The sequence below is a fragment of the Cyanistes caeruleus genome, chromosome 8 (assembly GCF_971803275.1).
Source record: "Cyanistes caeruleus chromosome 8, bCyaCae1.hap1.1, whole genome shotgun sequence".
NCBI classification, from domain to species: Eukaryota; Metazoa; Chordata; class Aves; order Passeriformes; family Paridae; genus Cyanistes; species Cyanistes caeruleus.
In genome coordinates, this window is record NC_141708.1 from 2,316,750 (window position 1) to 2,331,513 (window position 14,764).

A 14,764-nucleotide genomic window follows, 5' to 3' on the forward strand; every position below is an offset into this window, starting at 1 on the left:
ATACCTTTTCCCCAGAGCAAAGTTCAATTATTTTACATTTTTATAGCCACTGCTGATTGCTTAAAGTTTACCAGAACAACTTTGTGCCTGGGCAGCGCCGAGGAGGAATCACCCTCACGGTAAACGGGATTAAAGGGAACCAAATCCTCTGAACTGGGGGAAGAATCCGTGCAAAGATGCCCTCCAGGAAGAAAACATCCATGTTTGCCTCTGCTTTTTGTGCCTGTGTCAGCTCCTTCGTGGTGATCTGCGTGGTGCTGGCCACCCCGCAGTGGGTGAGCAGCGAGGTTCGCTTCTCGCGCACCGGCTCCAACGTCACCGTCAGCCTCCAGTACGGCCTCTTCAGGGGCACCTGCGAGCAGTTCGTGGATGCAGGACTCCAGGTGTCCAAAATGACCTTCCAAGGTAAGTGCTGGCACATCTGGAAGTGGATCAGAGCATCCCAGACTGGTTTGGGTTTGGAGGGAGCTTAAATCCATCCGGTGCCTCCGCTGCCGTGGGCAGGGACACCTTCCCCTGTCCCAGCTGCTCCAGCCCCAATGTCCAGCCTGGCCTTGGGCACTGCCAGGGATCCAGGGGCAGCCCCAGCTGCTCTGGGCACCTGTGCCAGTTCTGATATCTCATTTAAATCCATATCTCATATTTCCAAATCACTTAAAATACTGTAAGATGGATACATCCATCAGTGGGACAAGTAAGAAGATTTTAGGTTTGGGTTGGATATTGGGAAGGAATTGGACTGGCCTTGGACCAAGGATCCAGGAGCAGCCACAACCTCCCTTGGAAACCCAAGGAATCCAAGGCATCACCATCCTCACAGGAGGGAATTCCTTCCCAATATCCAACCCAAACTCAGGATCACCTCACTCGTGCCGCTGACGGACGTATCCATCTTACAGTATTTTAAAGAGAACAAGAATTTAAGTGGGGGATTTAAGTGGTATAAAATAAAACCCTTTAAAAAAAGCACAGAAATTCAACAATAACAACATACCACCTGTGAGCTCAGCCTGCACCTTAAAACAAGGGAAAAAAACACAAAACTGGAGCTCTCTGCCAAAGTGACTTTGATTTTCAGAAGTTCAGTGAGGAACAGAAAAGCGACACTCGCCGCTTAATTAAGGGATTTACAAACCCAATTCACCTCCCAGCATTTGGTTTGTTTTTTTTTTAACTTCATGATGTTAATTTATTGTTTTGACTTTAAACATTTTGCCACCAACTACTGAATTAGCACCATTTTGATAGAGAAAGGTTTGAAAGCTGCTGCAGGAAAAGGAACAAAATACACAAAACAACACCCAAGGGCAGATAAACCTGAAAGCTGCTGCAAGGATCAAGGGTGTGCACTTATTTTATCTGCCTTGCTGCCTCATCAAATTCAGAGCAATAATGCTGGTGACACACTGGAAAGGGAGAAAAGCCACTCAAATGAAAGCTACCAAAAATATGAGCAGATAATATGATACAATATATAATTAGCAGATAATAGTATATTCAAAATAATTTTGAAATATGAGATATGGATTTAAATTAGATATAAGGACTGGCACAGGTGCCCAGAGCAGCTGGGGCTGCCCCTGGATCCCTGGCAGTGCCCAAGGCCAGGCTGGACACTGGGGCTGGAGCAGCTGGGACAGGGGAAGGTGTCCCTGACATGGCTGGGGTGGCACTGGGTGGGATTTAAGGCCCTTTCCAACCCAAATCAATCTGGGATTTTAAGATGTTTTAAGAAATAATTCCATTTTTTGGTAGGCTGTTGTGAGATGTCCCAGCACAGCAGATCTAAACCTCCAGCCTAATCAATTAGGTTCTTCCCCAGCCTAATTTATTCCTGGAATTGCACCTGCAGAAACACCTGAATTCCCACGGTGGCAGAGCTGGGTTACACAAACCAGTCCCCACTTTTAGCTGGATTTCATTCCATTTATGTTCCCATGAAACCCTGAGCACAGCAGCATTCCCAGCAAGAGGTGGAGCACAGACTGGTATCGTTACATAACGAGCACAAAATCCCAAATCACTCCATCTTAATTAATTACAGTCACAGCAGAATAATGAAAGTGATCTTTAGCAGAGTAAATACTAATAAATAAATACAATAATTTGTGGTTATAGTTTGCTGAAGCCCCAAACCTTGAGCCATGTGGGCAGCTCTGGCTGATTTGAGTTGGGATCCGTGGGAAAGGTGGAATCCTGGCCTGGAGAGCTGATGGCAGAGGATGATCCAGGCTGGCTGCACTCCAGGGATTGTGCCCTGCCTTTGTCTAAAGCAGCTCCCACAGCCCAGCCCCAGGGCCTGGGTGTTGCCAGCAGATCAATTTGAATTTGAATTAATGAAATGAGATCACAACGCTGCTATCAGTGAAGGGTTTTGGTTCTCTGCGTGGCCTGCATCGGTGGTGTTGGGTTTTCCCTCAGCCAGATTTGGGGGTTTGTGCTCATCATTTATCAAATGCTGAGAGAACATTTACAGAAGGTGATCTCAGCTGTCCCCAGCGGTTATTTAGGGATGAACAAAATGAGTGAGCTTCTGGATTTGTGAGTTTCCTTCCACAGCTGCTGAAGGAGAGTGATGCTTTATCAATAATCTAAATTTGGGGTTGCCCACATCCCTCACTGGTTGTGTCAGGCAGGAATCCAGAATAAGAACTGACTTTATGTTCATTCTTAGGCTCTATAACAAGCATAATTATCATGTTTTATATTATTTTCTAAAGAATTTGCTAAAGAAATCCTTCCCTGGCAGGGTGGGCAGGCCCTGGCACAGGTGCCCAGAGCAGCTGGGGCTGCCCCTGGATCCCTGGCAGTGCCCAAGGCCAGGCTGGACATTGGGGCTGGAGCAGTGGGAGGTGTCCCTGCCATGGCTGGGTGGCACTGGTGGGATTTGATGTCCCTTCCCACCCAAACCAGTCTGTTCTATCGTTCTATTCCATATAAAATTTAAATAGGGAAAATGCTTCCTAGAATTCCATACATTCTCTCTTTATATTCACCTTAATTTATATTCCTGTCCTCCTAAGACAGGAGATGCATTTCCTTTGCTGATATCCTTAAATAAATGGATTTCCAGTGCTAAGGAGGAACAAAGTGCTGAGCTTTCTCCATTTCAGCATTTCAGACATCAGCAAGAGGAGTTGTAAACATCCCTTCAAATCACAGCATGGTTTAAAAGCAGCTGTGCCCTGCCTGGGGGCTCTGCTGTGCACCCCACGTGCATTTCTCAACTGGCATTGTCATATTTGGGTGTGGGAAAAGAAGGACAATCCCTGAAGGGTAAATCACAGTCAAGAACTTGAGGGTTATTTTCAGCAATAGCTCAGGTTGACTTTTACCAGTGGCCGTTCAAAAGCAGATCATCCACAGCCTTTACCAAAAAACCCAACTGATTCCTCTAGAAACCACAACATCCAAAGAAATTCCCAAGCATAGAGCTGAAAGCCAAAGGAATGTCACTTGTGGCAATGCCTGGAGTGCCCAGGCAGGGCGGCTCTTTCCCAGAGCAATAAATCACTGCAGCCGCTCCTCAGGCTCCGCAGAACGCACAGGTTACTTCATCACCAGGCTCCTCCGAGCCTTCCCCAGCTGCTGGAATGATTTATCTTAGAGAGGAGCCAGCTGTGGGTGAAATGTCTGTCAGAGAAGGCTTGGTCACAGCTTGGACTGCTCCAAATCAAACAGGTAGAGGTTGAGCCAGGCTCAGGAGGAGCCGCGCCCGGAGAGTCTGGAATATCAGGATTTACCCAACTGCTGGCAGCCAGCAAGGCCAACAACACCCAGGGAAGTCTTTCCAAATTTACCACAATATAGAGGAATCATTTCACTTTCTCACTTTCTAAAATACATGACAAAAGCTTGGAAATTGCTGGAATTCATTCGTGTTCCCATCGGTTTCCAGGGATCTTCTGAAAAGTAGGAAGCTCTGCTGAGCTCTCCTCGGGATTTCTGGTTTGTTTGGGCTTCTTTCAGTGATTAATTCCTGATGTGTCATGGGTGATTGTAGAGCTGACTAAGCCAGAGTTGACTAAGCTCAGTGAAAGTCTGGAAAATTCTACCCAAACATGCAAGAATAAAGGATAAAAAACAAAAGAAGGTACAGGAAATTAAGGAGAAATCTGACCAAACCCTGTTTTCATTCGAGAATTATTTTACACAGATCCAGAGGTTATCCAGCTGCAGGTTACCACTCAAAATATTTGAGTTTGATCCCACTCAAATAGATCAGCTGCTGGAGATTCCTTCTGTTTGCACAGACTGCTTTATCTAGGAATTAAAAAAATCGTTTGCCATGAAAAGAGCATTTTCTTTCAAGCCCTCAGCCTTGTGCTGCTGCAGACACGGCCACGACAGCTGGAGGCTGCCAAAATGCCATCCCCTAAACTGCAGCTCCGTGTCAGAGATAAACAAGATCAATTAGGGCGTGCAAGAGGTGTAGCCAGGCAGTTCTGGAGATGTTCTGAGAGATAAAATGAACTGAGGCTGCCAGAGGGGAATTACACAATCCTGTCTGATTTGGCTCCAGACTTATTTCTCCTTCAAGAAATAGATCACAGGTGATGGCCAGGCTGCAAGGCTGCTTCAGCCCGAGTGCAGGGTACAACCTGCTCACTTCCATTTCCTTGAGTGATATCCCCTGGATGCCCTGCTTTCCTTTTCTTCCAGGAAAATTGCTTCAATTTACAACTGATTTCCATAACACATCCTTACCTGCCACTGCCTCAAGCAGAAATTAACTTGTACTGCAGCATTAGATAAAATGTGAGAGGAAATCTCCTTTTCATTCCTTGCCAACAGCTCTTTTTATTATGTTTATTCCTCTTTATGGGGTTTTTACTCTCTTTTTATATTCTTTTCTGCTGTGATTTCTCCCAGTTATGGGCTGCCTGAATATTTTGCAATAATGACTCTGTTCAAGAACGGCACAAAAAGGGGAATACTCCTACAGAATTCTGTCTCTCACAACATCATCTATTTGAACAGAGCTCCAGAACATTTTCACTGTATTTGTTACAACATAAAGCAGATTACAGTTGCCTTTTAAATCTTTAAATTGAGGGAGGAAAATAATTCACCTCAACAAAATAACACTTGGAGGGTGTTACATTTGGGGTTGAGTCTCTTGTTACCAGCAACATAATGAGGAGCTGGAAGGATTTAGGTAAATCCTGAGGTGTCACCTTTGGACACGAAATAAAGATGTGTGGATTCAGTTCAACAGGCAGGAGGATCATCAGAAGGGTTTTATTTTAACTTTTTATAAGGTGTTCTGATACAGGTTTAACACAATTGGTAAAGGGAACAGCACATCTCTGGTCCCATTGGTGGAACAAGAGAAACACAATCAGCACAACTGGGCACAATTGTTTTGAGAAGTTATTTAAAGTTATTTACACAAGTTATCCTTGAGACTTTCTCAAGAAACTTTTCCTTGGGAAAGAGGTCAGCCTCTGACAGGCTGAAAACCCTTTCACGCCCCTCTCTCGCCGTGTTCCAGTCGCGGACGCCCTGAGCAGCAGCAGCAGGAGGAGCCTGAACATCGCCACCATCGCGGTGCTGGTGCTGGCTCTGCTCAGCTCCCTGCTCAGCGCCGGCTTCACCTGCACCAACAGCGTCAGCAACCCCTACCAGACATTCCTGGGACCTGTGGGAGTCTACACCTGGAATTCCATGTGTGGTAAGTGGTTATATTCCAGAAATTCTGGCATAGAGGATTATAGAGCCGCCCTAATCCAAACCTGAACCAAACCCTAACCCTGAATCCTAACCCTAACCCTATTCCTTAAATTCCAGCATTGAGGATTATAGAGCCACAAGAAGAAACACCTGGAAATGCATTTTTGTTTTTAAACTGTGCCTGATAACCCTAACCCTAACCTTAACCTGACCCTAACGCTAATCCTGACACAACCTTAACCCTAATCCTGACCCAGACCCTAACCCTAATCCTGACCCAAACCCTAATCCTAATCCTAAACCTAATCCTAATCCTAACCCTAATCCTAATGCTGACCCAAACCCTAACCCTTAATACTAACCCTAACCCTATTCCTTAAATTCCAGCATTGAGGATTATAGAGCTGCAGGAAGAAACACCTGGAAATACATTTTTGCTTTTGAGCTGTGCCTGCTAACTCTAAATCTAACCCTAATCCTAATCCTAATCCTAATCCTAATCCTAATCCTAATCCTAATCCTAACCCTAACCCAAACCCTAACCCTAATCTTTTAAAAAGAAAACCATCTTTTAAATAGGATTTAAAGACATTCCATAACAATAAAAATATTTATATGACAGGATTTATAGGGAGGCAGCAGTTTGGAGGAGCAAGCCATGGCAAAAGTTATTTCCCTCTTTAAAGGATAAAATTCACAGGTGAAAATAAGTTTAAACATTCCCTAAGCATTAAAAAAATAAAAAAGAAGGGTGGAGATGCTGAGTCATTGGAGCTGTGAAGCTGTCCAAGAGCTCCTGGAGGTGGAAACCAACTTTCCTGCTTGGATTGAGTCTGGCTGCTCCCAACCCTCCCTGTCCTGCTCTCACACTCAATCAGTCTCCAGAGGATTAGGTGTTCCTCTAATAATAGGTTTGCACTTGAATAATTTCCTTTTAAGACATCTGATTACAGAGTGTTTCAGCACGGGTATTTTGGCCTTCAAAAGCTTTTGAGGTCCAGGGTAAATGTTTGCCCTGCAGCATCACCCTGTCCTGGGGACAGAACCAGCCCTTGGTGGGAAGGGAACAGTGCAGATAATCGTAATTACTACAATTACAGGTGGAGCTGTGAAAATCACCCCTTTTTTAACACAGATGCTGAACCAGCTGTGAAGCGCAGTTAGAAAAGTGAACAAAAGCTTAATTAGACAATTAATTATTCATTTCTGAGACAAGCAGATCACTGTCTCATGCCATGGGAAGATTTTTCCTGAGCTCAGCACCTGAACCTGCAAGCTCTGACTGAAATGAAAGGACCATGGCCAAAATAAATATTGGGGAGAAAACAAATCCTTGTGTTGGCTGAGGGCTGTGGTTACTTTTAGCAGCTCTGCAAGTGCCGTGACCTGGAAGTTTATTTTGCTGTGGGTGTATTTTTATGGGAAACCACGCATCATTTAATGTGGGAGGTCATCTTGGAGGTTCCTAATTCCTAATTCTCCTCTTCAATAAAAAATGAAGCTGTTTCAGCTCATCCTGGGTAGAATGAGGTGCCTGGGGAGGAGGAATGGAGCTGTTCCACCAGAGCTCAGAGGTTACAACTCTGTTGGCACGAGGAAAGCAGAGATATTTAGAATATTTTAGATAAATGTCAAAGCAACTGAACTTTTGCATTTTGAAAGCTGCAAGAAATAGACCCAGATCTGATAAAACATCAAATTTTGGCTTAGCCCAGACTCATCCAATAATTCAAGTTGCAAAGAACAGGAGGTTTCCACATCTGAGCTCTTGGGCCAGCCCTGAGCACAGACCAGGCTGCTCAGGGCTTTATCCAGTTGTGGTATTTTATCCAGCTGTGATATCTATCCAGCTGGTTTTGGTATTCTGTGTATTCTACTTATTATTTCATATTTATTTACTGAATTTTGTATTTATGTGTTTTATTAATAATATTAATTATTTATTATAATATTAATTAATAATATTTGCAGTATTTTATCCAGCTGTGATATCTATCCAGCTGGTTTTGCTATTTTGTGTATTCTAGCTATTATTTCATATTTATTTATTGTATTTTGTATTTATGTGTTTTATTTATCATATTCATTATATATTATTTATTATAAGATTAATTATTATTAATATTTGCAGTATTTTATCCAGCTGTGATATCTATCCAGCTGTTTTTATCTTATCCAGCTGTGAGACTGACTGTTTGATATGAGCCCATGAATTTGGGCTCATATCAAACAGACATTTACAAATCACCAAAGGGGTGAATACACGATACCCATCAGCACTAAATTAAATAAAAAAAAAAAAGTTGAATTAAATGGTTTTATCTAAGAATTACCAGTGAAAATCTAATAATTTTAGATTATGTCATTGCCTATATATAAAAAAAAATATTATCCTGTCAGATACTATTGTATGGGACAAAAATTATTGAAATTCCCCATAATTTGCTAATTAATACTTGAAAAATTGATTAAAATACCTGCACTAGGGTGAGGATAAAAGCAGACTATAAGTCAAAAACTCTAAATAGCACTACGGTTCCTCCTCTAAAATTTGCATTTACATTTTCCAGGAGCCCTCATCCTCATAGCCATGATCCTTTTCCCTGTGAACGTGCAAGGGAACAGCCTGTCTGAAGAGCTGGCCCAGGGATGTTCCACCTCCCTGCAGGGACACATCGGATCCAGACACAGCTATGGATATTCCTACTGGATCATGCTGCTCGTCCTTCTCCTCAACATCGCTTCCCTCGTCATCATCTATCTCTACGACCACTCCAGATATTCCAAGAAGAAAGAGCAGGCAAGGCCCATTGAAGACGCCCCAAAGGATGTTATTCTGTTTTAAGGACGCCTTGGGAGAGGGGGTGTGGAGGAAAATGACTGGAATTGGACAGCAAATTTCCATTTGCTCTGGAGTGTGCGCACACTTCCATCCCCAGATGGTCTGGAGGACACCACGGCCTGTTTTGGTTTTAGCTGCCGTTGTTTCAGTCATGTGGGATTTGGGATCCCTTGGAATGAGAGGAATGGTCACTGAGCTGCTGCTGCTGCTGCTCCCTGTTCTCCTTGCTGTGCTTTGGGATCTCCTGCAGGTCTGGAGGCTCCTGGCCATGGCAGAACTTGTGGCCAAATCCAGAGGGCACGGGGCGGAGTGCCGTGCCTGGAGGGATGTCACAGCCTGTGGCACTGGGGGACACCTGGACTCGCTGGCTTCTCCAACCCAAATGATTCAACAGCTCCAGCACAGCAGAGAAGCCCAGCATCTACAGGTTATTAATAAATTATTAATTATTAATGCACAGAAACATCAGGAAAATCCTGTTTGACCTTTGAGCTGAGGGCAGAGCCACACCTCGGGCAGGCGTGCCCGGCCCCTCTCCACACAGCTGTCCCTGGCACAAGGTGTCCCCAGCTGGATGATCAGGGGTGGTTTGGGGCCAGAACCACGCCTTTGCCCATTTTAAGGAGTATTTTGTGTGCTCACAAGGACACATGGCTGCAGAACTGCCCAGGAGTGAGGGAGCTCCCTCCTCATCCCTCCCAGAAAAGGGAGCAGCGGGACCTTGGGGCAGATCCAAAGTGCAAAATCCTGCTCAGAGCACGTGGTCAGCACTTCTGCTCCTTTGCCTCTCACCTCTGCAGCCAGGAGAGACTTTTTTATTCCTTTAAAAAGAAAGAAAAAAGCCTCCCTTTCCTTCCCAGTGTGATTTTTACTCATGCTCCACGTCTGCCCTGCTATACAAGAGGTGCTGGTGGAGACAAGAATGCGTTTTGGAGAGGGGATGAGGAGATACAAGAGGTGAATCCTCACTATTTATGTCAGAAAAATCAAGTTTGGGGATGAAAGCAGCCAGCACTTTGTGCAGCTGTGCTCTTTCAAAGGAACCAAAGCAGAGGGATTTTCCACCCAGCTTCAAAGGGTGGTGAGGGCAGAGTGGGGAATAAAATAAAAATAAAAGAGGGTTTCTAAGACTTGAGGGGTGGCACAGGTCAACAAAATCAGGGCTGATCTTTGCTCTGCGTGCCTGGAAGTGCTGGGGAGCGCTGTAAACGTTATGGTGGAGCCAAACATTTCCCAGCTTTGCTTTGGCTGCAAAAAATTTCACAGTTTCAGCGTTCATCTGTCGGTGTTGGGCCCAGCCAGCATCCATCACACACCACAGCTCTGCTGAGAGTGGTCTGGTGGAGGGATGGAGAAAGAATAATGCAGGAGGAGCAAGAATTCCAGCTCTGGAGAGCTCAGAGTGGTCTGGTGGAGGGATAGAGAAAGAATAATGCAGGAGGAGCAAGAATTCCAGCTCTGGAGAGCTCAGTGTGGTCTGGTGGAGGGATAGAGAAAGAATAATGCAGGAGGAGCAAGAATTCCAGCTCTGGAGAGCTCAGAGTGGTCTGGTGGAGGGATGGAGAAAGAATAATGCAGGAGGAGCAAGAATTCCAGCTCTGGGGAACGGGAGCCTCCCCTTGCCTGGGAGTTTCTGCTGCAACTAAGCACTGATTTGGGAAATAAAATAAATCCTGCTTTTGGATGCCCGTGGGGAGCACGTGGCTCTGTCAAAAATCGGTCTGGAGGTCTCTTGTTTGCCTGCAGACAGCAGAAATTCACCGTGCAACGAGGCCTGGCCTGCTTTGATGTGAGTGCCAGATCAAAGTCACCACAACGCTGAAAACCCCGATGGAAACAGGAGTTCACTCCACAGATGGCCAACAAAGCTACCTCGGGATTCTTCCTCTGGGTGTTTTATTTCAGCTTGAGGGCAGAAATTCCCTCCCCAGGCACAAGGAGCTGCTTGGTGGCTGCTGTGGGGATGGGGCTGAGGAGCATCCGCACATCCCTGCACGGGGGGGAGCGAATGCACGGAGCTGTCACCAAATTTTCACCCTAAAACTCCCCCAAATGCCTCCCTAAAATTCCCTGCCAGCCCTGGGAAGTGGCAGCAGTGGGGAGCTATAATTTATAATATAATTTGATTTAATTTAGAGGGCACTCAGAGCAGCTGGGGCTGCCCCTGCATCCCTGGCAGTGCCCAAGGCCAGGCTGGAGCAGCCTGGGACAGTGGGAGGTGTCCCTGCCCCTGGAATTGGATGAGTTTAGGGCTCCATCCAACCCCAAACCATTCTGTGATTTATTTGATCCTGGTTTCAGGCTCTCCTCCCTTTCACCCCCACCCCAAGCTGCCCCAGGGCAGCCAGAGGAATATTTATTTGGAGTTCTCTGATACCCCAGTAACAGAAATCATTAGCTGTGTCTGTGATCCCGTGCTTGATTTAGAGCCCCGATCGTTAATTCCGGCAGCTCTCCCACCAGCAGAGATTTTTAAGCAGCAGGAGCTGCTGACTCTTTAGTGGAATAGCTCCTGGGGGACAGGATTGCTTTTATTGACTGAGTCTCTTTGCCTCTGGGTAACAGCAAAGCTGCACTGGCTCTTTTTTCCCCTCTAATTGTGAATTAACCAGCTCTGGATGCTGTCGAGGAGCCGTGCCCACATCAGGAATTATTGCATTTGCCTGCCTGGAGCTTTGCAATGTGTCTTATTAAATGTTTTCAACTGCTGCTAAACTTTAGGGTGACTGATAATTCAGCAGGTGTTGGGGATGCTCTGTGGCTCCAAGGAGAAGCTGCCTTTATTCAGCATTTCTGCTGCATGGTGTAACTTTTATCCCGTGTGAAACTTCTGAGAGTCAACTATAAAGCTCAGCTAGATCTTGCACAAATAGAATCACAGAATTGAGGGGGAAGGGAGGTTAAAATTCATCTCATTCCATGGGCAGGGACACCTTCCACTGTCCCAGGCTGATCCAGCCTGGCCTTGGGCATTCCAGGGATGCAGGGGCAGCCCCAGCTGCTCTGGGAATCTGTGCCAGGGCCTCCCCACCCCCACAGAGAAAGATTTCTTCCTAATATTTATAACTTAAATCTCTCCCCTTTAATCTAAAGCCATCCCTCCTTGTCCTATGCCCCTCCAGGAGGCGAGCTGAGGATGTATGGCCCAGTCAATGTTATATATGGTTATTTTAAACCCTGCAATTCAGTCAGGATCACTTCAGTAGAAACATCCAAGTGATTTATTTAGACAGAGAAAAAAAAAGTCACTTCTTGTGTCAGAGTGATCATTATGGCCAGGTCAGCATGGGCTGGGAGTGAGGGAATTCTGCTCTGGAGGGGAGGAAGAGGAGGAAGAGAGGGAGCAGATGGGAGCTGGGGGTGCCTTGCTGGACAATCCCCTCTTGTTCCTCTCCACCCAAGCTCAGCTTTCAGCATTCCTGACCCGGGCCACAAGGAGAGGAGCAGTCTGGACTGGGATGTGGCAGGGGGAATCACCTTCCAGGAGCTGGATGGTGTGGGAATCACCCGGTGCAGGTGGGATGGGAGCTGCAATTCCCTGCAGGAGTTCCAGCCTCTCCCCTTCCCACCCAGGCCAATCCCTTCCTGAGCTCCTAAAACCTAACACAGGCATCTTTTTCTTTTTTTTTTTTTAAACTCTTTTTTTCTTTTTCTTCCCCTTTTTATTTTTAACCCTACCTTTTTTCCTTTTTTCCCATTTTTCCCCATCTTTCAGCCTGGAAGTGGCTGTAGTGGGGATGCCAAATCCCTTTTGGCTCAGCAGATTCCTGGACAATTGGAATTCCTGCTCTTCATCCCTACCCTGGATGGCTCCTGAGCATCTTTTTCCCTTCCAGGACATGGGGAATTCCAGAGTTTTCTTATTTTGTAATTTAATTTAGAATAGGAGCTCCCAAATCCAGGCAGTTCCTGATAACTGACCTTTGTTATCTCATTATCCAACCCAACCTTGGACATTTCCAGGGATGGGGCACAGAAATCCCAAATCACCCAATTATCCCAAGGAATTAATGGGATTTTTAGGAATTAAGACATTTTTAGCTGGAGGAGCAGTTCCTGGGGTGCCCAAACCACATCAAAACAACCTCTTGGAAGGGAAGGAACTGAAAAACCAGGAAATAAAATCCCCCCAAACAGCATTCCCTGGAATAACTCGGGACATGGAGTTATCCCGTCCTGCTCTGCCTGTCCTGGTTCTGCTCCTGTGCCTGGAAAGGGAATTTTGCTGGAAAAGGAGGATCCTCCCAGACTTTTATTCCCATTTTCCTCCCGGCTGTTTGCTCAGGGAGCCATGAGAGGGCAGCAGGCTCCTTCCTAGGATTCCTTGGCTCTGCATTCCCGGTTTATTTTGATGGAAAGAGGCTGGGAGGGACAGGGAGAACTTTCCTAACTCTACGTGTTAAATAAGGAATATTTTATTTCACCTCCTTAAGACTCACGAAAAGTATTTCCCAAATTACATTAATTTTAAGGCTTTAATTGACATCCCAGCTCTGTGGGAATGAGCACAGGGGGATGGAATTCAGTGGTGGGTTCCTGGGAAAAGTTTTTGGCTAATTCCCAATATTATATTATATATAATAATTAGAAGAAGCTTGCCCCCCAAAAAAGCCCATAGAAAATACAATATTTTTTAAAAAAATGAATCAGAACTGACAAAGTTATTGGTTAATAATGGTCAGAAATACAGAATCACAAAGAAAATGGGATTTTATACAGCACAAATCTGAGGAATAAGGATAAAAATACTGAGTTTTGCAAAGGTAACCAAGGCAACATTCACTTAAATTTCTTGATCAATACAAGTGTGAGGGAAACCATCATTTCAAATAAGAATAGAACTGTACCACTCAAAAATAGGTTATAAACATGATTATTTCCTCCCTGGGTATAAGGAGGAGAGAATATTCCCATGGCAGATACCATCAATTATGTACTGATCTCAAAGAAAAGAAAACAGAACCCTCCAAATGCCCACCAGAAGGAACCTGCTGCTGCTGGGGGTGTCTGAAAGTCAAAATTTCATTTCTAAAGGAGGTTTGTCAGCACATAAATTGTTATTTTCCAGGCCTGGAATCAAAGGATCCATCACCATCCATCTCCACAGGGCATTCCTGGCTGGGACAGGAGCAGGGCCCCAGATTTTGTTCACTGAGCACCAGATTTTGCTCTGTGATTCCATCTCATCCCCTTCTCTCCCTTCCCTCTGTCCTCCTCTCACAAGCTGAGCCTTAAGTGCCCACATTTCCTGCATTTTGAAATAAATTTTCAACTTTTTACAGGTGAGAAAACACAAAAATATCGTTCAAAGCCACACTGAAATGGCCACATCAGCAAAGTTTGAAACATTATTTTCAGCCTCTTCCGTCACAACTATCACAGAGCTCCCTGCAGATCTGAAATTATATTGGATTTTAATAACACCTCTGGGTTTAATATGAGATAATGAATGAAATGTGCCCACAGATGGGAAAGGATCCTGCCAGCGAGGGGGAATTCAAATTATTCCTCTGCAGCCAGAGGGTGACTCCTTCTAATCTGGAAATAACTTCCATTACCGAAAACAAAAGAAAAAGGAGCTGCAGCTTCTGGTTAATTCTGGGGGGACTTTTCAGTTATTTTTTAATGAAATTCAGATTGAGAACGGTTTTTAGGCAATTTATTGCACAGGTGAATGGAGTCAGGTGTAGGAAAGGATTTTAAAAGGTTTTCCTCAAAAAGATTTTTAAAGGAGAGCCAGGGAACAGAGCCTTGACCTTTTCTGTAGATAATGCACTTCATCCCTCTTTTCTCTAAGGAAGATATCATCACTTATTCCAAGGAATGTTCCCTGGCATGGTCTTGCAAAAAATAAAGCCCAGAGGTTGATTCCATCATTTATATTGATTTATTACACCTGTCCAAAACAATTTCAAGAGGAATTTTTTTTTTTCTCTGGGAAGCTCTGAAGTCCCAACAGCGTCCTGGCAAGGCTGCAGAAAACCTCTTGATCACACAGAAAATATTCCCTGGCAATTCTGAGACCCAAAAAGAAAGACCAACACACATTTCGTCCACAGGCCCCTGCCTGAGATGAATTTTGATGCAAATTTGTTCATCTGAAGGTCATAAAGCAGCTTGAAGAAGGGTTTAGTTTGGATTTTCCTCTCCTGGATTTCACAAGCAGCTGGAGCTACTTGTTAGTGTTCATTGAGGCTAAGAGCACTCTCATTCTCATCTGTGGGTTTTATTCCCCCAGGCTGGGAGAAA

General features: G+C 45.0%; 1 protein-coding gene across 1 annotated transcript; it reads left to right on the forward strand.

Annotated features, from left to right (window-relative positions):
• Positions 1 to 54: 54 nt before the first annotated feature.
• On the forward strand, positions 55 to 14,388 carry CLRN3 (clarin 3). The gene is made up of 3 exons (XM_023930038.2): positions 55 to 405; positions 5,495 to 5,674; positions 8,244 to 14,388. Exons 1-3 carry the CDS (start codon positions 177 to 179, stop codon positions 8,516 to 8,518), a joined length of 684 nt encoding a protein of 227 aa, XP_023785806.2. The 5' UTR covers positions 55 to 176; the 3' UTR covers positions 8,519 to 14,388.
• Positions 14,389 to 14,764: the final 376 nt, after the last annotated feature.